At 39.2% G+C, this 26,701-nt stretch overlaps 2 protein-coding genes across 2 annotated transcripts in view; one reads left to right on the plus strand and one right to left on the minus strand.

Annotated features, from left to right (window-relative positions):
- Positions 1-1,759: 1,759 nt before the first annotated feature.
- GFM1 (G elongation factor mitochondrial 1) lies at positions 1,760-26,462 on the plus strand. Its single transcript, XM_075202055.1, has 18 exons — positions 1,760-2,144; positions 3,598-3,750; positions 4,666-4,798; positions 6,490-6,694; positions 6,791-6,907; positions 6,997-7,147; positions 7,253-7,407; positions 8,580-8,664; positions 9,799-9,936; positions 10,309-10,410; positions 10,925-10,981; positions 11,784-11,921; positions 14,747-14,829; positions 22,610-22,772; positions 23,797-23,941; positions 24,634-24,794; positions 25,005-25,058; positions 25,836-26,462. The coding sequence occupies exons 1-18, from the start codon at positions 2,070-2,072 to the stop codon at positions 25,965-25,967; spliced, it is 2,247 nt and encodes a 748-aa protein (XP_075058156.1). The 5' UTR covers positions 1,760-2,069; the 3' UTR covers positions 25,968-26,462.
- LOC142143845 (ovocalyxin-32-like) overlaps positions 14,655-26,701 on the minus strand; it is a 46,957-nt gene continuing 34,910 nt past the window's right edge. The window contains exons 7-12 of the mRNA XM_075202056.1: positions 19,239-19,389; positions 18,705-18,767; positions 17,284-17,455; positions 17,058-17,194; positions 15,985-16,047; positions 14,655-14,993 (exon numbers count right to left, since the gene is read on the minus strand). Of these exons, the coding sequence (XP_075058157.1) occupies positions 14,889-14,993; positions 15,985-16,047; positions 17,058-17,194; positions 17,284-17,455; positions 18,705-18,767; positions 19,239-19,389 (691 nt within the window). The 3' untranslated portion in view covers positions 14,655-14,888. The remainder of the gene's footprint in view (positions 14,994-15,984; positions 16,048-17,057; positions 17,195-17,283; positions 17,456-18,704; positions 18,768-19,238; positions 19,390-26,701) is intronic.

The raw sequence follows: 26,701 nt of genomic DNA on the forward strand, positions 1-26,701 counted from the left end.
TGCGTAAGGCAGAATAAATGGTAAATGCTGCACCTCCCAAATATTCATACTTGGACTTAAATACCGGTTTATATTGTGTTTCAGTTTTTACTAATGTTTGCAGCTTTCTATAGTGTGCTATGCTTATGTCATTGATGGGTGTGCACATGTTTATGTGCGCAAAATAAAATGTGTTTTATTATAACCAATCGTAAGTGTTCCCCATTATTTGTTTGAATTTGCTAGGAGGCATGAAATATTACAATAACACAAAAGACAATGGACTTTGGAGTTAAAGTTTTAAATTAGATGAATGTCAGCAAGCAATGTAGTCAAACGGTGATAAATGACAGTAGCATAATGGGCTGTATAGGAAGAGACATTTGTCGCAGGGAAAGAGAGGTTATATTTACACTTTACAATAAAACCTCACCATTTACAATTCTGAAGGCCCTATTCCAAACAGACGAAAATAAACTGCAATCAATCTAGATATTTTCATCTACCATCCCCTCATTCCTTAACTACTAGGGGGTCTATTTCTTATCTGGTGATAAGTCTTACATAGCGCTACTAATTCCGCAGCGCTGTACTCACTCACATCAGTCCCTGCCCCATTGGAGCTTACAGTCTAAATTCTCGAACATACACACACACATAGACAGACAGAGACTAGGGTCAATTTTATAGCAGCCAATTAACCTACCAGTATGTTTTTGGAATGTGGGAGGAAACTGGAGCACCTGGAGGAAACCCATGCAAACACAGGGAGAACATACAAACTCAACACAGATAAGACCATGGATGGAAATTGCACTCATGACCCCAGTGCTGCGAGGCAGAAGTACTAACCACTAAGCCATCGTGGGCCCCAGATTTGTAAGATCCTAGCCGGAACATGATTGAGGGGAAAAAAAAAATTGAAGAGATCTGCTGCAAACAGCTTCTACAACCTGTGCACAAAACAAGGCCTTCCATCAATGTTCTGCAGGATGTCGAATGCTGTTTCTCATTCTTGGTAAACCCTGAACACACATTTCAATGAACTTCATCCTAAATTTACCAATTTTTTTTGGTTGAGTCATAGTAAATTGTTTTTTCCAGAATGTCCCAATGAAATGTTTCATTTATATTGGTTCCCCCAAGAAATAGTCTAAGCTAGTAGGGTACATGTTTTGGCCAAAATCCTGAGATTTTGGAAATTAACGAAATTCTAGAGCAATATTTGAGGTTTATTAGAATAACTGGTCTTATTGATTTACATGGGTTGAGTTTGTTCCCAATAATTACACTAATGGTAAATAATACTGATTCAAAATTAGCCCCCATTCCACCCAAAATTGATCAAATTTGTGTAAAACTCCACAGTATGATACACACATTTTTGGTGGCTTATCTTTTGCACCTGCTAAAGGACAGGTGAAAATACAAATTGATGACAATGACTTGGATTAAACTGGGCTGTTCTGCTGATGTGGAGCCGGACACACCTCAAAATGTGTACAGGTTTGCATATGGAAATACTCTGTTTTTGTGTGTGTGTTATTTTGTAGCGCAATTTACAACAATTTTGCTAACTCTGCAACAAGCTCTATGAGATGATATGCCTTAGGTGCTCACCACATTTATACTATACCGACTGATCACTCTATGCTGCAAGCCTGCAACTTTACCACTGCCGCCCTAAACTTGTCCTAGTATAGTGGCATTCATCTTCAATTCAGCAGCAAAACAAGGCATGCTCGCTAGAGGGCGCTAAGTGACACAACCTCCGTACAGCCCTACCTGGCTGTCGGTGACAACCTCAAGGTCAATGAACGATTTGTCTGTGTTTCTTAGGTCGCCCCGATAAGTATACGTTGTGGAGAAACTACAGCCTATGACAGAAATACATGACACCTATGGGAATAGGTCGGTATTGTAGAAGAAGCGTTTTACTAAGTGCACGGCAATACATCCGGGATCATTGACCGTGCGTTCCACTCACCGGAAGTCACTGGTGTGACCTTTGCCGGCTTTCCTGACTCCCGGAAGTGTTTTTTTGTCACTGTACAGAGATCAGCGTGACTTTCACAGGGATCTGAGGAACGATGCGTCTTCTGCGGGTGGCATCGGTGATCGGTCGGCGGCTGTCATGTCACACCAAGGTGGCTGCTAGAAATCAGGTGAGAGGAGATCTCATAAAACATTATACCGGCGATATTATACAGGAATTAGTAGGCAGTCTGTTGAGCTCTACCAGTTGTAGAACTACAAGCCTCAGCATGCTGGTAATTCTTGGGTCACATGCTGGGACCTATAGTAGAATGACGGCTGTCTGCTTCTTCACTGTGCCTTTATAGCCTTTTCAGTACCCCCAATGATAGGTATTCTAATGTGTACTCAGGTATTTATAATACACAGGTAGGGAACAAAAAATGGAAATACTGATATAAAGTTATTTAATAGGATGTTGGGCCAATGCAGTTTGTATGCGGCATGGAGTTTTCCAAAGTCTGGTCATGTACAGGAGGGATACAGCACTGTTCTTCCACAAGAACATCACTTGACCAGTGCCGTAACTAATACCGGATCAGCCCATGATGTGAGAGGGGCCTGGCAATACTGGTCACAGAATTGAAAGTCCAAATGGTGCACATGCTCTGGAGCAGAGCGCAAGTATTGCTGCTCCTCCCTCACAGATTCTTCTATGTGGCCTAGTGCTCTCTTGTTACACCGCTGAATTCAACGGATTCCTGGTTAATGGTAGTGGAAAATGTTGTTCCAAAATATCTCATAAATGCTTAATTTGGTTCATATTTGGAGACTGAGAAAGCTATGACATTAGTGTTATTCCTATCAAACCATTGGGTAACAACTCATGCTCTGTCATCCTGGAAGATTGTGTGTCTTCCTGCTGAAACATTTGGTGAAGATGATCCACTCCGTACCATTATTACGGTAAGGAATCTTTTTTGCAGCAACATCGGCGCAGTGTCTCCGTAAACTGTTCCAGAGACACATTGTGCTGAACTGAATCTCCCCATACTGGTGCTAGAGGTCTGAGGTTGGCACCACTTATGCATTAGTCTGTTTGTAGTTAGTTAAAGATCATTAATATGCAATTATCACCTTCTTTCCCCACTTATTAGTCCAATGAACCTGGCTGCCTATGCCTCAGATTGAGCTTTACAGTCAGTTGATCTGCAGTTCACCTTCCAATTAATGCATTCATCTCCCGATCTGTTTCCTGTTGCTGAGGATGGTTTTCCCCTTAGAATTTCTTAGCCATTGACGCTTCTGAAACATTAGCAAATTGAGCTGATCTGGTCACTGATAATCCTTCCAGACACATCCCAAAAATCACCCCTCTTTCAGAGCAATTTAGGTCTTGCCTTGCAGCCATAGTTATACACAACCAGTCCAGCAGTCTTATATATGATGCTGACCATGCTGGGATGTGATTTGTTGAATCAATGCATGGAGCAACACCTGTGTGGCAGCCCTTGCTTTCAATATGCTTGATGTCCCTTATTTACCAATGTGTTTCCATCTTATTGTACACTACCTGTGTATGTTTCGGGAAAACCAATGGTCTTTGTTTTGCAATAGGTAATATGACTTGTCTATCTCTTGCAGCTGCTTCTGAACCTCTGCCGGCATTGCTCCTCTGGAATAGTTCCCAATGAAAGGATTCGCAACATAGGAATCTCGGCCCACATTGATTCTGGCAAAACAACAGTGACTGAGCGTATTCTTTACTACACTGGCCGTATAGCGCAGATGCACGAGGTGAGATATGACAACTCTAATAAACATGGCATTTCCGTTTCAAGGCCAATGGGCAGGTGTACATCTTATGTGGGATATTTATGAAAACTGTTTTTCTGGTTTTGCTGTGATGACTCCTCTCATGTCATCATGTGCCTTGACCTGCTCACTTCCCAACAACTAGGCAAAAATGTTATAATTTGATTTGCTAGTTATGTTTGTAGAACAAATGGTGTTACCAATAGCAAACAAATCAATCAGATGATTGCTTTCGTTTTCTAAACTGTTTGAAAAAAGTTACAGAATCTTATATTTTTCTATGCGGTTACATATAGCACAGTCTTCATAAATGTTCCCTTGATGTGCTTCTCACTCAGTGTCCACAGTGGTTAGGAATAGGTGAATAAGTTAAAAAATGTTGACCTATTCACTTTTAAATATTCATAATCACTTAATTCTATATATTTTTTTTTAGCATACAATCAGATAGTGAAAGTTGCACACAGCATATTAAGCAATAGATGTGAGGTGAGTCTTCAAAACTTTTCTGAGCTTTTCTGAAAAAGGACACAATTATGCTGAAAGGAAGTTTAGGATTGTTAATTATTCAAGCAACATGGATAATATGGAAAACTGATCATTATTATCTTTCCAATCCACATTGTTAGAATAATTTAAGACTTGAAACTTCATGATAATGTCATCATATGGGCTAAGCACACGAGGAGGTGTTCTCAGCTGCTGAAATGAGTTTAGTAGCTATATAGACAGTATGAAGTCAGAGACGATATCAATCAGGTCATACAAAGAGAGCACAAAGGAAATGAGTAGATTTACGTATGATGGCCTTATTGCTTGTGCAATGTTGTCAAGCTTTCCTATGGAAGCTACAATATATTTAACATGCACTGTGGTGTTATTCCATTTGTGTTTCAGGTGAAAGGTAAGGATGGTGTCGGTGCTGTTATGGATTCAATGGAATTGGAGCGCCAGAGAGGTATCACCATTCAGTCTGCTGCCACCTATACCATGTGGAAAAACACAAACATCAACATCATTGACACACCAGGTACAGTGCCATGTCCCAGTAAAGAGAACACAGGTGTAAAATATCCATACTTCAGTACAGACTAAGATATCTATCTATCTATCTATCTATCTATCTATCTCATGGCAGCCTAATATGCTTAGTACTTCTCACTTGTATGTTTAACTTTGGATTTGTGTATGCTGTTTTTTCTATTTTATTCTCCACAACAATAAGAACAATAATATGATATTCCATGCTGCTGTTATTTATATGTATATGGTATATTGTTTTCAGTTGGCAGTATTACACAAACTTGTCCTCAAAACAACCTTTATATTGTTTACTACCCATTGAAAAGCGATAGAGAGCCTAATTATAATTGTTTTTCTGAAAACTGTCTTTAAAATGGAAGTACAGTAATATGTATAGTTCTGCTAATCTATGGTGCATGAATTAACCTTTCACATATCTTATATTAAGGCCTAGTTCACACCTTCTCACTGTTAATGTGCTGTTTAGCCACTATCAGCTGAAAAGCACATTAATATAGGATGCATGATTCCTTGTCGGCTCGTTTACACTATTTTGTTATAAAATTTGAACGCCCTATTTGGAAGCACAAACTATTTCTTATGAGTCATCACACACGTTCAGTGTTCTAGATTGTGTTGGTAAAAGCACCGCACATTGTAAACGTGTCTAAATTCCGTTGATTTACATGTGTTTTTACCCTTTTCCTCAGTACATATGTGTTAATGAGCCCTAGAGCAGGCCCAGATAAACGTCCTCAAAAGTTGGAAGTCATCAATCCTGTATGAAACAATTATTCAGTTTGTACAAACATTTTTAGAGGCGTGATGATGTATGTCATAACCTAATAATGCTCAGCATATAAATAACCCAACTTTTCTATATCATACACTTTACACCTGCACGGATCAGCCCCCTTAGACACACGTCATCTGGGTTTCCGAAGGATACAGATTACAGCTCCGGCTACAGTAACAGCACAGCATATTCTAACTCTGTGCTTTACAACTGTGATCACCAAAAATCTGTTCTAATGGCTAACTAAACGAATTCCGCAGCGCTGTACAGAGAACTCACTCACATCAGTCCCTGCCCCATTGGAGCTTACAGTATAAATTCCCTAACATACACACACACACACACACACACACACACACAATGGGGGTAGAGAGAGAGACTAGGGTCAATTTTGATAGCAGCCAATTAACCTACCAGTATGTTTTTGGAGTGTGGGAGGAAACTGGAGCATCCGGAGGAAACCCACGCAAACACGGGGAGAACATACAAACTCCACACAGATAAGGCCATGGTTGGGAATCAAACTCGTGACCCCAGCACTGTGAGGCAGAAGTGCTAACCACTAGGCCACTATGCTGCCCGTACATACTAGGGAGGAGGGAAGGAGGGTAAGCTCCATTGTCAGGGCACATTTCTAAATCGCCCCTACAACCAGGACCTATTGAGTCCTATGTTTAAAGATAGGGGTTCAGTTCATGGATTTAGTGTTTGCGTATTGGAAAACATAGATTATTAATAACACCTTTGAGTGTTCCCAGCTTATGTCCTCTTTGTTTTATCTGCATTTTTTTGTCCATTGATATATTAGATGCTTATTTGAATCTAATTATATATAATTGCATAGTGTTATCTTACATAATTTTTTTTATTTTTATTGAATACTGTGTTATCTAATATCTCAGGACATGTGGACTTCACTATTGAAGTGGAACGAGCCCTGAGAGTATTGGATGGGGCTGTACTTGTTTTGTGTGCAGTTGGAGCAGTGCAGTGCCAGACCATGACTGTGAACAGACAAATGAAGCGATACAATGTGCCTTTCCTAACATTCATCAATAAATTGGACAGACAGGGCTCTAATCCCGTTCGGGCGGTGCAGCAGCTGAAGTAAGTCAGCATTCTGTACTCGCTGTAAAAGATCAAAGTCAAAATCTAGTAATTGCAGCACATCAATCAACAAGTTTTTGTTTTCGTTTATATCAGGTCTAAATTAAACCATAATGCAGCCTTTGTCCAGATTCCTATGGGACTTGAGGGTAACTTTAAAGGAATTCTAGACCTTGTGGATGAACGTGCCGTGTATTTTGATGGAGAGTTTGGGTATGTGTATTTCATAGTTTCTGTGTGTTACTGTGTTATTGTTGTGCTTGTTACAGCGTCTTGAGACAAAGCACTTAATGTTCTTTCAGGCAACATGTGCGCTATGAAGATATTCCAGCGGAGTTCAGAGCGGAGGTAGCAGATAGACGGCAGGAGCTGATAGAAAGCGTGGCTAATTCTGATGAAATTTTAGGGGAGATGTTCTTGGAAGAAAGAATCCCTACTGCCTCTGAATTAAAGGTGGGCTGCAAAACCGAAATGGTTCAGCTGTGAATTTCTTGCCTTTATTTTCTTTTGTTTTCTTGCATTTCTAGTGTAAATCTAAACTAATGCTTTGTTCATCAGCAAGCGATCCGAAGAGCCACTCTGAAGAGGATGTTTACCCCTGTGCTGGTAGGAAGTGCCCTGAAGAATAAAGGTGTCCAGCTTCTTCTAGACGCTGTGTTAGAGTATCTTCCAAACCCATCGGAAGTATCAAACTATGCTATTCTCAATAAAGAGTGAGTCTTATAGAGCTGAGGAGCTGTTTGTCCCTAAACCACTTGTATTAAAATGTTTCACTATTTGGCGTTCAAAGATCTTAAAATAAACATAACCCCACTCGCCTCCCGAATATTTGTTTGGCAGGTTTTGTATTGTGTACAGCTCAATACACTTCTGCATTGTTAAAGGGAAGTCTTTGAGATCAAAGTTGTTATGTCATCAAGGACTTCTTTGGCCGAGCTGCAGGGGACACATATTAGCACTAATTGTATTATTTAAATGACTAAAAATATCTGAATTCAATTTGTACCTCTTTGCTGATAACTGTGTCAGCCCTGCAATACAGTAGTAGCTAATGCATCTTGTTTACTCCCACCTTGTCCACCTGTGTCCTTGCACCTTGATTCCGCCATGTTCTTTACATGTTATAGACCTTGTCAATTACGTCTTATGTACAGTTTTATGCTGCTTGGATGTCCAGTACTCTGTCTGTTGGTCCTCTACCGTCGCAATGTGCTCCACTTCCCAACTGTACAGTGCTGCTGCTTTTTGTAGGACCTTATGAAATATAAATAATACTAATTTATGTTTGTGTTTGGAAGTGTGGAAGATGCTTGGCTTTTCGTTTTTTTTTTAACTTAAAATAAGATTTATTTCTATGTGCTTCCAAGAGAAATCCAGGAAGGTTTAAAATGCCTCTGATTGTGAGACAGTAGAAGTTATGACCCATCAACATTATCTTCAGACTGCCCCCACATCTGAAGATAATGTGCAGAGAGGTCATGTGATGAAGACTGCACTCTACTCCTCTGATCAGATGTGCTGCTTGACACGGTGTGCAGGAAGATTATGTGATGCAGACTGCACTCTACTCCTCTGATCAGATGTGCTGTTGACAAGCCAATGGCAGCCTGTCACCCATCACTGTTCTATAATGTGTGATCCGAATTGTACAGTTTGATGTATGTCTGCATAATGCAGGTTTGTCTATATTGTCTATTGTACAATTCCAGCAATACCTTAATGCATCACCTCTTACTGTGATATACTTCTTTCTTATTAATAAGAGAAAAACAAGAGTTATTTATTTCAGAAACATGGACTTGATTCCTAAAATGTAAATGTATCTCTTTCCCCTTGTTTACTTCACGTGGACACTAATAATAATGTAACATGTTTTACTTTCTAGAGTTGCAGAGGGATCTTCAAAGATTTTAATGAGCTCTGACAGGGATGGCTCCCAACCATTTGTTGGACTGGCGTTTAAACTGGAAGTAAGTGTATAAATTAAAGTAAATATAAATGAAAAAACAGTCAGTATTTAACTTATGTGCAAAACAGAAAACTAATTTTCACCCCTTGCATTGTAACATGGTTTTGTCCAGGAGACTGAAATAAGAAACTTCTTAATTTAAGTTCCTTAATGAATCAGGCCCATGGTGTTTATAAGAAATTCACTCTGAAGCACATGTTGGTCAGTGTTTGGCTGTGTCTCTTAGTCTATGTAAGTAGTACAATTTGGGGTAACACATATTAGGCACTCAAACCAATCCTTTGAACCCCCAGGGCATGTGGCTTTAACCTGACCAAGGGTCTTGTATAGGTAAAGCCTCCCTATCTCAGTAAGCACCACATAGGGTGTTAAAGAAACATAACCCAGTCAGACAGTGCACTCATTTAGAGTTAGGAGTAACTCCACCAACATGGTGCAGTTTTGCACTTGGCGATCCCATGTTACACTGCAAGGGGGGGGGGTAAATGTGGAAGAATAGTTAAGGTTAGAAGGAGGGGGGGCATCCTAGCTCAGCTCTTATTTCAGTGTAAAAATAAGGCTGCCAAGTACGTGTATGCTACGTGCAGGCAGTATTGTCTCTGCTTGAGAGATATTGCATTTGGCCCCCTTGAATCACAACTTGGGTTTGTCCAGGTACAATTGTGTATCCTTTAGCTGGATTTGCTCTGAAATGTAAATTAGGCCCAATTTGTTTGTTTCACTAATTGCCTATTGTACAGTATTTTTTATTTTTTTTATGGCAAGATTGTGCAACTAAAAAAAAAAAAAAATCTGTCTTCTGACTATGGCAGTATCCCTGGCATGGATGTCTCGGTTATACATTTTGTGTGTATTTGGTACTTATGTTGTGCTGACCATTCCTTTTCTGTGCATCATTTACTAATGCATTTGGAGAACTTTTTATCTGATTAATTTGTGGCTTCAAATATATGCTTGTTATAGTGTGCTGTATAAATGTCCTTTATTTCTTGTTACTGTTCAGGATTTTTTTGTGGGAGGTTAACCTATTTGGTTTGACCTCAGGAGTTAAATTCTTTCATGTGTCCCCAGTTACAAAACAGTAGTTCTGTTCTTCTAAACCGCTAAACTGCTCTCCCTGGGTTGTCTATTGCAGGCTGGTCGCTTTGGTCAACTAACATATGTTCGAGTGTACCAGGGAATGCTGAAGAAAAGTGACTACATATACAATACAAGGACTGGCAAGAGAGTGCGGGTACAGAGGTTGGTTCGTCTTCATGCTGACGTGATGGAGGTACAGTGCTGTTTTGTAAAACGTATTGTAGATTGCTCAAAGTATAGTAATTTAGCTATCACAATCATTTACATGTGAAAGAGGTGGTCTATCTTTGACCATTTTACTAAAAGTCAATGGTCTACTAACAATGTAGCATCAATAATAACGTAAATTGCCTGAATTGTGCTAGCGGTTGACCTATTATTAACAAGACAATAGTGGCTTATTACACTTTGTGCTGGATGCACCACTAGAACTATCTGATGTAACAAAAGCGTTTGGCTTGGTTCTTAGCCCCATAGTCTTCAACAGACAGCTATACATTTATTCATAATACTGTCACCCAAACCATCGTTTAACTTGTGATTTCTGTTTCCTCTCCTCACAAAGGATGTGGAAGAGGCCTATGCAGGAGACATCTGTGCTTTGTTTGGGATTGATTGTGCAAGTGGAGACACCTTTGCCAGCAAATCCATTGACAATCTCTCTATGGTGAGTTGTAATGTGCTCATGCCATGTAAATAAAACATTGTGGAGTGGAGATGACGGACCATAGTAGAACACCGGTATAATTGATTCCTATGTCGACTGTTAGAACACATTATTTTATAACCTAAATATCATGATAAGTTGTATTTGCTGCTTCCGTCATCTGTTTTCTAATCATCCTTGAACACCAAGACCTCTACATCAATTTGGGGCTCTCTTCATCATGGGATAATTGAAGTGTCTACCAGAGCCATAACTCCAGTATGTGCTGCATTACTTACCATCTGGTAAATTCTCTGCATGAAAATGTATTTATCCCATTATATGCCACCCTCCCTACTGGCAGTAAGCATAGGGAGTACTGTGTGTAAGAAGTGAGGGGCTACATTACCAGTAGAAGACAGACATGGGATATGAGCAAATGATACATGTGTATTATCCTTGGCCTGTTGCATACATGTATTATGTGTATAACTAGGTACCTTTACATGTCTCTCTAATCTGTTTCTGATCACAGGAATCCATCCATGTGCCAGACCCAGTCATTTCTGTAGCGATAAAGCCGGTGAACAAGGTAACATGTTTTTGATATCACATAACTTTCTGAATCAATTCATGATGGAAGAGGCGTTATTTGCATCAGTGGTACTCTTATTCCTGATGCTGGTAACCCCGACAAGACTCACCGCAACATCTTCACTGCGGATCCTCAGCAGCGCGATATATTGTTAATCACGACTGTTTAGCAAAGTGACTTGGAGTGAGTGCGATGAATGAACAGGCCGGCAGCACAGAATGACGTGGATGTGCACGCCGACAGTAATCTTTACACTTCAGGGGGCAGTTATAGAGTAGCTTAAGGCTACATTATGTAAGCCTTACTAATAAACATTGTAGAGGCGGTGCCTCTTTCAACTGCCTCCTTAAGTGTACAAACATTACTGTCGGCGTGCACGTCACGTCATTGTGGATGTGCACAGTTTAGTTTTAAAATTTGTCTTTTTATCTATATTCCGTTTGTGGTATAATAAACAGGCTGCATAACCACCCCTGGGGTGGCAGGAGATTCAGTCTTGTCCATTGCCCTGACCCCACCACCCATGTAAATCAGAAAGAGTTGTTACTTTGTGACTCTGCAGCCGTCTTGTTATGTTTCTATTATTGTGCGAGTTTCTAATCCTTACCTGATGTTTTAAACTCATGAATATAGTATATGTGGGGATGCCACATCCACTTTATCTTTATATTTGCTGTTCTCCTTAATTATTCTTTATCTATTAATTGTATGGTATATGTGTGAATACTGTTAATAATGTATTGGGGGGGTTTAAAGAAACAAAAGGTAAATTATACATTTATTTTATTTCTACTACCAGAATGATTTGGATAAATTTTCTAAAGGTATCAATCGGTTTACTCGAGAAGATCCTACTTTCAGAGTGTTCTTTGATACGGAAAGCAAGGAGACCATCGTTTCTGGGATGGGAGAACTGCACTTGGAGATTTATGCACAGGTGACTGGAATATATATATATGTACTTACAGTCTAGTGACATTTATGGTTTATACAGGTGTGTTAAAAAATAAATAACAAAAATACCTGTATAATTTAGGAATGTAAAGTAATATTAAAGTGTGAGTGCTTTTCTGCAAGTTCTCAGAGCAGCAGGGTTGCCCTTAAGGGTAACTTTTATGTCTTTTTATATAAAAATAATACATACAAAGGCGCTCAAAGATGTCCATATAGAGCAAAAAGGATCGGTTCTTCTTACAATTATTTAATCAGACAATATATACAAAAAATACAAAATATTATAGTGTAATATGTTGACAATATAGGTATCCCTAATAGTAAAGGCTACCAAAGTTCCCAATAGAAGAGGTGGAGAAATCCAGTAAATCTTCAACACCAAACGTGTTCGTGTAGCTAATTCTATTAATCATGTGCTTATAAAATAAATAGTATATAGCTATAGTATAAAAAACAAACATAAAAATCCTCAAACAAATGAGGATATTGCCTGTACCACAAAGTCCAAATCACATAGAAGGTATCCAGCCAGTGATCGTAAATACTGCGGGACAAACTCCTTCCTTGTAACAGCAATAGGACAACGGGAATCGCAGCAGAAGCCAACGCGTTTCTACCCCTGACTGGGGTCTTTTTCAAGGCTTTATTTCGTTTTATTTACATTAATAAATAGCAACTTGTTTTCCTAAATCAAGTGAATTGTGGCGGTTTTTATTCATTTGAAGAAACATATTTTCACCAATGAGCTTTTCCCATTCATTTCATTGGGGCTTCAGTGGGGCTTCCAGCTGGTGCTACATACAGAAACTCCTTTCAAATGAATTGGGGTACCCACGCACTTCTTTTCCCTTTTAAATATTGACACTTGTCCCAGTCCACCTAGGCTGGGTCTGGTGTTCCCTCTAGCACAGGGACCCCACACTGGTTCCTGTTTGTTTTTTGGGCCCAGCCCACACTCCCTGTTTTCATGGGAATTAATGCTGGGACTGGCTGAGAAATTTGCAGGGCCACAATATCTAATTTAAAAAAAAAAAAAAAAATTATTTGGTAGAACTTTAGCATTCATTTCAAATGGTTTTCTGCATGTAGCACACACACACTGGAAGCATAATTGATATGAATGGTCTTAGAAATAAATGGCAAAGCTCTGTATATGCATGAAAGGGTTTTGTTTGTCTCATTAATTTTTTTCTCTCCCTCATATCTCATATGTCTGAAACCAGTGTGAGTTCATTAATGGAGATTTTCGTGTATGTTTACTAGATTCCACTAGTAATCTAGTAAAATTGCTAGATTTAGTGATTTGTAAATCACCAAAAAGTAGCATTTCCCCTTCCAATTCTTTTTCATCTCTACTTGATTATGGCTTGTGAATCAATTTTTTTAATAAAATTGGCTCATTGTGGCTACGTTTTATCAAACGCAGTCACTTAATTGGTGATCTTGATTTGGTGTTTATAGTGGTGCATTAATATCATGATCTCGAGCAGTTACTGTTATCTTGTATCAAGATGAAATCTCTTTTGCATTCTATTTCGAAATTTAATTGTTTTGCAGCTTTAATGGATAAAAAAATACTGTTGTTATTGTGTTGTCCATCCCACCTCCCGTTCCCCCTAAAAAAGACAAAAAAAAACCAAAGCTGCACAGAATAACTGAATCAGTTGGCAGGAAATCAGGAGGGAAAGGTGCTTTGTGTTAACGAAAACAAACATATACACTTGTCTAGACACACACATACATGTATGTGAGTGTATACTTTGCAATAATGAACATCTAATCTGCTTTTATAACAACTGGCTTATTTCCAAGCAGAAATACTAGGGATGTACCAAATCCACCTGTTATAATAAATCAACAAAAACAGTATCTAAATCTTTGAACTTTGAATATGTAAGAATAAAGATAAAGTTCATCTCTAGTTTGTTATGCACCTGATTTGTAACCAGAAAACTCCTTACTTGTCTGAGTAAATGCCCCATGTTTAAAGAAAAACCAGAACCTTTTTCTCCAACATGGGCAATTTGCAGACGCATACCAAATAGTATATCTCTATCTGAGATGAGAGGTGCCCACTGCTGAATATTTCCAGGTGCGCTGTTTTATCCCCGGTGTCTGTTGGCCTGGCAACAAGGAGGGGTGGAGACTGGCGGAGCTAGGATTGGTGCGGGCGGTGCAGTGCACCAGGGCCCATGGACATAATGCAGCCCGCTGCAGGGCAGATGCAGAGGGTCGGAACTAGCAAGCTGTGGGGCCCAGTTCTCCCCTCCCCCATTCCATGCACTGGGGCCCACAGCTCCCTAGTCCTGCCTTTGGGTGGAGATGTGCAAGTGGTGCTGCGCTAGTGTGACCGTCCCTCCTGCATTGCCAGCTCAGCCTTTGCGGGAGTGACAACCACATTGCTGTTTCTGTTACTGAAGGCCAGGTAATTGTTGTCTTTAATGAATGTATTCAATAAGTAATTGTTCAGTGTTGAAAAGGATTTGGCTGAATTTGAATCTGTGGACCAATGGCTGCATTTGGTCCCAACACTGAACTGAATCCAGGATTCGATGCATCACTACAAAGTAAACGTACAACATGGAGTGCCATTAGCTTGCAGTGAACTCCAGACTGTAGTAGGGGTCTTAGTGACTAGTGAAGTCACCTTGGTTTACCTGTATGAAGAAATGTTGTCTAAATTTAAATATAAATAATTCAATCAAATAAGAATACATTTTGATGATGGTTATTGACAATATTTATTTGTTTGTAAAGTTCATGTCCATTTTTTTATTTATTTATTTTATTTTTTTGTTATCACCTCAGCGGATGGAAAGGGAATACGACTGTCCTTGCACCATAGGCAAACCTAAAGTTGCATTCAGGGAAACACTTCAAAAACCGGTGCAGTAAGTAGTATTTGTTATATTTCACTTTACATTCTTGCTGGTTTCTTAGGTGTTGCAGGTCAGTTGTTCTCATCTGGATTCCTTTTTGGTAGCTGCTTTTCAGATTTTATTTTCAATCCTTCTGTTGGGTCCCATATAGTTACGATTTGCCATGGAATCATTTCCTGCAATGGTGAGGTTTATCAGTGCAAAATCTACTGGTTTATCACACAGTTCCATCTATAAGGCTGGATTGGCCAGTGTGTGGCCAGCTGAGCAATAGGACCAATGTGCATGTGGCTTGGATGAAACCTGGATGTTTAGCCCCTCTGGGCTATGGGCTGGATCACTTCTGGTATGACTGTGGCTAATTACTGTGGTGGGTAGATGACCAGACACAGACCAGTAGTGGTTCTCTGCAGTCATTTCCCAAATGCGTATACCAACCTGCTTGATTGATTTAAATACGTAATCAGACATTGTGGTGGTTTTTGGGCCACATGCTACAATATCACTGTGTCTGTGACTAGCATAACAGTAAAAAGAACATGTACCCTGATATTGTAACTTGCATTTCTTCTTTTACAGACACATTGTAAGACAATTTACATTCTGTATGGATTGTTACTAGAAAAGAATGCTAAAATACTTCTGGTCTTAACCTAGTACAGATATGGAATTTCTTCTCTGGAAACCAGCTTTCCAGCAAGCAGAAAAATAAACCATTACTGCTGCTTGGTCATAATCTCATATACACAGACATCACCAAGTGTCTCCTTCTATGGTCACTGTGAGGAGCACTGCTAAACTATTTAATGAACAGAGAAATGCCAGGGGCAGTGTGGAAAAGGTAGGGGTAACTTTTAAATGTTACTTAGGGCTAGATTTACTAAGCTGCGGGTTTGAAAAACTGGGGATGTTGCCTATAGCAACCAATCAGATTCTAGCTTTCATTTATTTAGTACCTTCTACAAAATGACAGCTAGAATCTGATTGGTTGCTATAGGCAACATCCTCACTTTTTCAAACCCGCAGCTTAGTAAATCTAGCCCTTAGTATATTTTAAGTATGGAGTTCCAAATTACTAAAAATACATCCCATGCCTAAATTATTATTATTATTTTTATATGATTTTTTTTTTTCTTTATTTTCTTACTATATATGTATAAATATTACCTGTGAGACCATATCATGGATCAGCATATCGAAATAGAATTCCAGGAAATGATCTTGTCTGATCTGCACAAAACAAGCACAGCTTTAGAGGGGTTCTGTCACAAGAAAAGTATATCAGTCACGTAGCCTTTGACTAATAGATAACCAGCATGAGAAACAGTCTGAGATGGTGCCAGAGAGACAGGGTCATTGTTTTGCAGATGATTTTTCTCTAGAATGGAGTTCGTGTTTAAGATATTAAAGTTGTGATTACATCTTACTATTACTGTCTTATGCACTGAACCTGTTCTAGCTATTCAAGCAGCTAGGGCCAGGGTGTACGTTGTATGCAGCAGCTAACTGCATGGACTGTGGCTCCTGACCATTGAGCTGGTGCATATACAGTACATGCCTACAGAGCTTGGGACTGCGTGGGGGGGGGGGGGGGACAGAATATCCAGAGCTGTCCAAAAGTAGACAGCTGCTCCAAACCACTAACTATCATACCGCCCCAGTGTCAGGGAGAGCTAAGACCGCTAGATCATCATGATTTCCCAGACCACATTGTAAATGCTGAATCTAATCTTCACCTGAATTAAGGAGGTGGCAGTGTTCAAATGTGAGGAAATATACAATTGTGTAATGTCACATTGGTTTCACATTCATGAATTAATTACTCCATAAAAGAAGACGACTACAACAAATGTTTTATGTACCAGATTTTTGTGAGGTATATTCACAATTATTGTTATGTATTTAGAAAGCACCCACATTATGCAGCACTGTGATGAATATAGCATTGGTTTCCTGTACCTGAGCATGGGATATATTTGCTTTTGTCAGTCTAGTACACTTTAGATTAATGAACACTGAATTAATTAATGAAATATTCACAAATCTATTTCTGCTTCATCTTATTAAAGAAGTCTCTTTATCTGACAGATCTCTTCTAGCACATTAGAGAAGTGACAGAGCTGAAACTGAAAACACATCTTAAGACGTATATAATGGTTAACTTGTTCTGTTAGCCCCACTCCCTCACAACCAGAACATCAGAACTTACTAGATCAGTATATAGAGGTTATAGGACTTACCAGCTGCTTCACGCGTTCAATAACTGTCATTCTGTAGAATGTGTTCTGTGTGGAATGTTGCCACTTGGAGTAACCAGCCGCAGCCAGCGACAAATATCGTACAGGCTCCATACCTGGTGCTACTTCGCCAAATTTATCTACAGATTTACATTGCAAATAAACATCAGAGGGAATTTCAGCTTCTTTTCTGTATTGCCATTTCCATGGTTTAAATGTATTAGGTTACCTGGAATATCTTTAGCAACAAGTGGTTCTGAAACGTTCTTCATTCTGTTGTAAAATTCTTTGTCTTTTGTCGCTGTGTAGTTCTGCGGCTCATTCTGTAATGTGAATGTCACTTTAGGAGGCTGGTCACTTGTGTAGTACAGGACCTCTGCAGTGCAGGCTATTGGAGATTGCTGGGGAGAAAAGAACAAGTTCCTAAAGCTATCCACCTCAATCTATAAATGATCCCCCCTGATTAACATACTAGGGGGCAGGGGCGGGCTGGGCAGGGGGGCATCTGTTCCCCGGGCCGATCAGAGTGACCACTGTTCGGGCCGGCCGCATCGCGTGTCACGTGATGCGGCCGCCTTTGCACCCCCTAGGCTGCATGTTGCCAGCCAGCGCCTGCTAGGGGTCCTGTTGGAATTGTAGCCCTCTCTATACTGAATTCTGGAAAATCAGTCTGGTTCATTTTAGAACATGTCGCTGGGTTGGATGGATGAATACAGTCTGGCGAATAGGGAGCCCAGATTATATTTTTGTTTGCAAGTCCTGATTAAAAGTAGACAAATCGCCTATAGACAATTTGTTGACTGAACCAGTTTGCAGCCTATCGTTTTGCTAGGAACCTGTGACATCACTGAGGTACTGATTTCTACTGAATTGATAGGTTACATTTTCATACATATTAGTTCAGCAAACAAATTGGATGTCTCCATTGTGTGCAAGTAATAGGTTAGGTTCTGTCTAATATACACTTGTATATATTATCCAGTGTTTTAAATGTGGACCTACATACACCTATCCCATAAATGCTTAAGTACTTATTTAATAAAAAGTTCTGTTACATATATTCTTTTTCCTGTGCCCCTAGTAACAGCTATGTCAGGCACTATCGGGCAACATCAATGATCAAGAGAGAGAGAGTCTCGCTCTACTTACTCAATTCTTCTCAAGCATTTTGTGCATGTGAAGAAATTATTGGAGACCTGACCTCTTTAAAACTATTGAGACACAGCCGAAAGTAGCTTATTGACTAAAGGAGGAAATCCGTTGTAATCTTCATTATTCTGTAATACCATATTGCATGTGTACAGATCTATATTCCCTAGTTATTAAAGGATTGCATTTTGATATAATCATTTTGAATATTGTCTGTGTATTGGTATAGATCACTTGCTCTGCCCTAGATAAATAATGTTTCAAGGAGGAGATGGCATAGCCTGTAAACCTAGGTGTGGATTTGTTATTAATACTACTGGTTTCACTGGTATAACTTGAATCTGTTAGACTGGCCAATAGGAACATTTTATTGTATCGCCCATTTAATTGAGCCAGCAGTGTCTTAAGAATTGGTATAATGTAGGCTGCATAATAAAAACATGCCAGATAGTGCATAGCCCACGTTGGTGTACTGTAGGATCACTTACATTCTTCACTTACCTCATTCACAAAGTCTTTTATGTTAAATGTGAGTTGATATTTAGTGCCCACTCCTGCAATGCTCTGTCAAAGAAAAGGAATAAACTTATTTTACTGCTTTTGTCCTGTGAATTAGAAAACTCCCTTTTTTGAGTTATATTTCCTAACCGGACCACACCACGTAAGCTGCACAAAATGCAAGTCCCCCATGGCTGCGCTAATATTGGTGGCTGGTAATGCTGTTGCCTTACAATAGCCACACACACTTTCCCCACTACCAACTAGAATTGTTATTCCACTATCTTATGTATCAAGTGTTCTCCTCACCTCTTAGATTGTAAGCTCATATGGACAGGGTCGTAATTGCCTTCTGTTTCATGTCATGTACAATGTACATGACAATGGTACAGCGCTGTCTAATATGTTGGTGCTTTCTAGATAAATGATCATGTGTGTTACAAGTTATACTTTACAGTGAAGAGAAATATAGGTTTGCAGTTTAATATACATATGTGTTGTGTGCCTTGGCCTCAAACCTCATTCTGTTAATCTCACCTCCTTGCTGGCACTTGTCACCTGCTGCTCTTCATAAATTCGGTTTGGGCCCCCCAGTTTGTAGTTGATGTAGTTCACAGCCACACCAGCAGCTCTGGAAGCTGGGTAATGTGTTGGGTTTATAGGTTCCATAATTCCTGTAGATGTAAGACTGAGAGAACTCAATGAATCTGCTGTGTTCTTACAGTGTGCGAGAGCTGCAGTGTCTTGTAACAAATGAGATTGCAAAACCACTGCCAGGAGTTGTATAGCTAGCAATCAGGAAGCTGCAAAGTGCTGACATCACAGGAAGGGAGGAGAGAGGAGCTTGTCTTTGCTAGACGGGGAGAGAGACTTTGGACTCGTGGAATAGCATTAAGAGACACAAATTGCAGGGGAAAATGTTTATTGGACTACAGAGTTCTAGCTTTCATTTGAGCTTAATTAAAGTATGTAGTTGTACATTCAAAATATAAGAATAAATAACCTTTGTGAATAAGCATTTAAGATTATTAAAGACAAAGCATGTTGGTTTGTAGGACCAACTAAAACATCATAGGATCTTAACATAAGTAATGATTAATCAATATCGGGGTAATTAATGGAAACGCTGTCAATAGACAAACATTGTATTTTGTTTCAGGTAGAGTCAAATAAATTACAAGATCCAATGCACAGCATGGATTTGCTGGGGAATCATGTAAAACAAATATAGTGGGTTTTTTTTTGCCTTGGTAACTAAAGGGATAGAGGGGGGGATCAGTGGACATTGCTTATTTACATCTTTGCTAAACATTTGATATATTTCTATCCTTCGGTAAATGATATCAGAAACTGAGAATCCTTTCATCAGATAGTGGAATAAAGGTTTGGCTAAGGGCTGGACCTAATGCTATAGTCAGTGGTGTAAGCGTAGATGAAATGCTGGTAAACATATCGTGCGGGGTTGATACCCCAGAAGAGGTAAAACAAATGCTCAGTGATGTGGAGAAAATAGAGGAATGGACTAAAGTGAGGATTCTTAAGATTAATACATGAAATGTAAAATACTGCATGTGGGGGACAGCAATCTAGAAGCAGAATTGATGGTATTGTCAACAACAGCAGAGTTATAGGCTCAGATAGTATGAAGGTAAGCAAACCATGGGAAATGCCACTGGAAAACTTGGTTGTATAAGAAGAGGTTTTTCCTCATAGTAAGAGGGGAATATATTGCCGCTTTGTATATCATTGGTAAAGCCTCACTTCCAGCAATGTCTGAAGGCCTGATCTCCATAACCAAAAAGTCAGGACAAACCGTACAGAGATATTTAACTTACATGGTGCACTAGTTGTATAACTAACCTAATCAGGAAAGACTTCAAGAGCTGAACAGTGCAGCTTAGAGGAGAAAAGTGATAGAGGGGATATCCTAGAAACATTAAAATATATCAAAGTTACTAATACGCTTAGTGTTTACAACTTCTGCCTCACAGCACTGGGGTCATGAGTTTGATTCCCAACCATGGCCTTATCCGTGTGGAGTTTGTATGTTCTCCCCGTATTTGCATGGGTTTCCTCCGGGTGCTCCTGTTTCCTCCCATACTCCACAAAACATACTAGTAGGTTAATTGGCTGCTATCAAATTGACCCTTGTCCTTCTCGGTCTGTGTGTGTGTGTGTGTATGTTAGGGAATTTATACTGTAAGCTCCAATGGCGCAGGGACTGATGTGTGCGAGTTCTCTGTACAGTTTTGCGGAATTAGTGGCGCTGTATAAATAGCTGATGATGATGACAAAGGTCAGGAAGGCTGTATTTTGAAAAAATAAAAGGGGACACACCTTGGGAGTAAGACTAAGGCTGGGTACACACTATTCAGAATTTCTCCCGATGCGATATCCTTAACTATTTTACCAACGATGAAATAAAAAAAAAGTCCTGATCAGCATGCCGATTCATTTTACACAATTTACCCTCAGATCTGTGCTCTTCATCTGTCATAACCATCAGCTGCAAAGATCGTGACTCTGCCCATAAAGACACTGCAGTCGTGAGTGCATACACACTGCAAAATTGGAACAGCAACATTCCATTGTTGAACAAGATTTTTAGTTCAGTTTAAAAATCAAATGAAACAGTATGATGAGCCTTGGAATGATAATTGTTCATCATTGGAGAGTACACACTAATGCGATATCGGGACGAACACTCATTTATTGTGTGATTGGCCCGATAATCGGCTGAAAAATCTGTAGTGTACCCAGCCTAAGATCCACTATGTAGTCTCTCTGCGGTTGTGTGAATTCCTTATAGTAAGAGAATTCAAGAATGCATGGGACAAAATTATGGTTAAGATTAAAATATAAAAAACACACACAAAAAAGGACATGTAGGCTCTTTTTTGCTGTCAAACTCTATGTTCCTGTTTTATCATATGCGCTTGAACTTTCTGTCAGGCTGCCTATTGAAGGCATGAGGCCTGTTAAAGACAACAACTGAAAACACATTTGGATAACAAGGACCTATACAACATAAAACATGCAAACTCCTGTTATAGCATGCAATGTATAAGATCAAAAGCAATATATACAAAAACATGAGCACGCATACACAAGATATAGATATATATATATAGATATAGATATAGAGATAGATAGATTATATATATAGATAGATAGATAGATATAGAGATAGATAGATATAGAGATATATATAGATATAATGTTTGTCTTAATGTAACCATTATTTCATACATGCCCACTTTTAAGATTTCTACCCCGGAGGAGAAGTCCACTATAAAAAGCGGAAATTCATGGCATTTAAGGGAAGGGCGGGACTTAATGACACAATTAAGCCCCACCCCCTCCATTCACTTCTGTGAATTTCGCCAAATTTCGGGAGTTTTGCCTACTCTTCCGGGAGTTCGTGAGGACTTCCCGAAATTCGGAAGCCTCCCTGGAATTCTGGGAGAGTAGGCATTATTTAGGAGGTTGATTTCTTGATGGGCCCTTATCCATTTGCTCTAGGAGCCGACACTCTTGCTATACCCCCCAGAATACAGACTTACTTTCTGCCTTATGTATCTTATTCTCTAATGAGCAGAGACAATAATCACAAAGCATGCATCATACATCCACATAAAGCATTATTTTTCATATACTTGTACCTAACATGTTTATCAGAAGTGCAGGTAGGTGTGCTGCAGTGTAAGTATGTGAATTAAGTCTCTACATTTTAATGTGTGTTAATATCTTTTATTATCGCTGGCATTTCCTGGACACCTTCATGCATGAAGTGCACCTAGTCTGTTTTGTATTTTGAAGGTATGAGGTGCATTTTATTCCCTGTAAATGGGGAGAAGTAACATGTATCTGCTTTGGGAGAACTGTAATCTCTTGTTCTTCCTCTCCAGGTTTGACTTCACACATAAGAAGCAGTCTGGAGGATCAGGCCAGTATGGTAGAGTCACTGGGTTTATTGAGCCGCTTGAAGCCGAAAATTACACAAAGGTGGAATTTGAAGATCGAACAGTAGGAACAAATGTCCCCAAACAGTATGTCCCCGCTGTGGAGAAAGTAAGCCAAAGACAAATGGAACTTTATTATAAATAACCACATGCATATTGGAAGAATATGTTAACTGGAATCTGCAGACACTACCATATATAACCAGAAAATAAGCTGGAGATCTGCTGAATTAGAAACAGAAAATATAAATCTTTAAGTCCATCTACTCATACAGCTGGAATGTTAATAATAGTTAACGTCTTCCCCCTCCTTTCTGTGTGTTAGGAGGGTGAGATAAAAACGTTCGTCCTGATTCATTAAGGAAAGTAAAGTAAAAAAAAAAAAAAATTAGTAACTTTGAACCTTGGCAAAACCATGTTGCATTGTGGGGAGGTAAATTTTAAAATGTGAGGACAGATTTATAGTTCTGGTAGAACATGTTCTGTAGCAACTTTTTAATGCCTGTGTAAAAATAAAGCTATCAAGTATTTGCATTGTACATGGAAAAACAGACAGTATTTTCCTTATGTGCAAATTAATAAACTCATTTGCACCCCTTGCATTGCAACATATGGTTTTGCCAGGGTTCAAAGTTACTCATTTTTTAATTTTTTTTGGCTTTACTTTCCTTAATGAATCAGGCCCATTATGTTTAAATAGTAATAAAAATTGCTATGGAATGCAGTGCTATAAACTGGAATGATATACGAGACAGGCACTTATGGCAGTAAGAAGTTAGCAACTTCCAAATTAGAATAAACATCAGTGAGGCAAATTTAGCTGAATTTTAAGTTCTTGCCAGTCCAATGCTAAATATATATATATATATATATATATATATATATATATATATATATATATATATATATATAATGTGTGTGTGTGTAATTTCTTGTTACTTAATTTCTGGATAGTGCGAAGTGTCACTAGGTGGAGCTTGTTGCACAATTTGAAGCTTTCTCTGTGAAGCATTATACATATGTGTACTTGGTTACTAAACTTAATTTGTCATGTGTCAGTGTAAAGAGGCCACTTCTTTCCGCTATTTATCAGCAAGTACTGTTTGTATAAGGTGCATATCTGTTTGTTGCAGGGTTTCCTTGATGCTTGTGAGAAAGGTCCTCTTACTGGACACAAGGTGTCTGGCATACGCTTTGTCCTGGAAGATGGTGCCAATCACATTGTGGATTCCAATGAAATCTCCTTTATCAGAGCTGGCGAGGGAGCCTTAAAGCAAGGTATTCATATCTGGCTAAGAATAAGGCTGGGTACACACTACAGAAAATATCTCCTGATGCGATATTGGGAACGATTTTACCAATGACTGAAAGTCCCAATTAACATGCCAATTCATGTGTATACACTATACACGTTTTACAAGATTTACCGTCAGATCTGTGCTCTTCATCTGTCATAACTATCGGCTGAAAGGATTGTGACTGCACACTTCATAGAGATCTATGGACACTGCCAGTCACTGCAGAATTGGAACAACATTGTTCCATTGTTGAACTAAATTTTTAGTGCGGTTTGAAAATCAAGTGAAACGATACGATGAGCTTTGGTACAATAATCGCTCATGGTTCCAGCGTACGCACTAATGCAATATTGGGCCAAACGGTCGTTTATTGTTTGCTTGGCCCGATAATCGACTGAAAGCACTGTAGATGTACCCAGCCTAGGAATAAGTTCCGTTGTTTGTTCTGCAGAGGCTATCGCTCCTGTTCTAGATTATTGTGTGCACAATTCCATCTATCCTAATTTCTAGTGTCTGAAGGCACTGATTACAATCTAGCTATATGAACTCTTCATGAGATTCTCTTGATTGTTTCACCTTTCAGTAAGACAAAGGCAAACCTTTTAAAACATGTCTTAATTCTAAAATGTACAAACAGAAAATTAAACTCTGATCTGGCATCTCTTACTACAGCTTTGGAGCAAGCAACAATATCTATCCTTGAACCAATAATGTCTGTAGAAGTCAATGCACCAAATGAATTCCAAGGGCCTGTAATTGCTGGCGTTAACCGCAGACATGGAGTGATTGTAGGTCAAGACGGATCAGAGGACTATTTTACACTCTATGCGGATGTAAGTATGTCTATGTCTAACAGACAGAACTCATTGCAAGTTGTAGTGCACAAATCTCTCATAAGTTATTAAATGTTTCATCATGTTCTATCCCTGACGCACTACAGTAAATCTAGTTAATACTAAGTGTGACCGTTGTACAAACTCAAACTGATTGGATTTCAATTGTATTTAAACTGCAATATGGTGACATCTTATTTTGTTCTGCAGGTTCCACTGAACGATATGTTTGGCTATGCAAGTGAACTGCGATCTTGTACAGAGGTATGTATTTTATGTATGTGGTACTGACTCAATATTAAGAACAGTGCCAGGCTGGATAGTTACAAGTAATATGTTGCACTTCTGTAATATTTGTGATCTTGAAAGCCAACTAGACCATGTAGTTTTTGTCCATATTGTGCTCAAAGAAATGTCTGATAACCAGAAATAACGTTTTAGGGAAAAGATTAGGCTAGGGCAGTGGTTCCCAAACTGTGCGCCTGGGGTGCCTCGGCGATCTCACAGAGGGGTGCCTCGGCCAGGGCCAGTGGTAAGCAAGGCGGGGGATTACTTGGTAATTATTTTGGCTTAGGGGTGCCTTGAAAAAATTATGGAGACCATAAGGGTTTATTGAGCTGAACAAGTTTGGAATCCACTGGGCTAGTGCTTTTTGGTTTTTGTTAACAGTGAATCTCTAAGAGATTACGGAGACTGTACAGCTACTTGGTCAACCACTGGTTCAGCTTTCTGCATCCACCACCTGTGCTGCTATTTTTATTGTGTACACACTGCTATTGCCCTGCTATATAAGTATATCAAATTCCTGCAAAGTATAGGTAGATTATGCTATGTTAAGTATAACTGGGGCCCAAGTATATAGAAAACACTTTATACCTCTGTTATCTACCAGGTTATGTGACCACCCTATTCATCGTCTCTGACATCAAGCATGGGGTGAATTTGTTTATTTTGCAGATCTTTTAACTGCCCACAGTCTACAGGAAATTAAAACCTTTTACTATTCATTAAAGCTAATTTTAATCCTTTTTTTTTGTTTAGGGGAAAGGTGAATACACAATGGAGTACAGCAAATATCAACCTTGCTTGTCTAATACCCAAGATGAAATGGTCAACAAATATCTGGAAGCCACTGGACAACTTCCAGCAAAGAAAGGAAAATACAAAAGCTGACATTGTTTCTTATGATTCCCCCTATAGAGACCTGAGCCTGTCCCAGCTTTTTTATCTGACAAATTATAGCCTTTCCGCTGTGTTATGTTTACATTACAGAACTTTCTGGAGGGTGGTTACAGCAGATAGGTAGAGTTCATTGTTGGTTTTTGTGAAACCCCTTGAACATGTAATGGAGTTATAATACATGCAAATCTTGTGTGGGTTTGGTTAAGGAGGAAGCCACTGTATAAATTATGCAATCATTTCTTAACTACTGAATACTGTAGCATAGGTGGGAAATTGAACAGCATTCATTCCATCCTTACTCTATGGCAGTCCGCTAGGTGCTGCTGAATTCTGATTGGCTGGCAGAATATAGTGGACGTTCTAGACTAACGACAGAGCTGAGAGAGCCACAGGTTACTTCTACCTGTAATACAGAAGCTTTTTATACACCTACAAGAAAACAGCCAAGCCCAATGACCCACCATGGAATAAAGAATATGTAATACATGTGTGGCCATTTTGCTGTTCTTTTTATTTACAATGAGTTCATTAATTGTCTGTGTCTGTTTATATTTACATTTCCAGCAGTGTAATATGATAGAATAAGCTTCGTGTCAGTAATCATCCTACGTTCTATATTCAGTTTCTGCCGTAGCTCAAAGGATTTTAGTTACACAGATGGTAGCTGCAACTTTTCTGTGTTACCTGACTTAAATCCCTTCAATGGATACATTGTATATTGATTT

The sequence above is a fragment of the Mixophyes fleayi genome, chromosome 3, assembly GCF_038048845.1.
Source record: "Mixophyes fleayi isolate aMixFle1 chromosome 3, aMixFle1.hap1, whole genome shotgun sequence".
NCBI classification, from domain to species: Eukaryota; Metazoa; Chordata; class Amphibia; order Anura; family Limnodynastidae; genus Mixophyes; species Mixophyes fleayi.

Coding starts and splice junctions, on each gene's coding strand:
- GFM1 (XM_075202055.1), top strand. CDS start 2,070: ATGCGTCTTCTGCGGGTGGCATCGGTGATCGGTCGGCGGCTGTCATGT. Junction 9,937..10,308: donor TTCATGCTGACGTGATGGAG/GTACAGTGCTGT, acceptor CTCCTCACAAAG/GATGTGGAAGAGGCCTATGC. Junction 10,411..10,924: donor CCATTGACAATCTCTCTATG/GTGAGTTGTAAT, acceptor TTCTGATCACAG/GAATCCATCCATGTGCCAGA.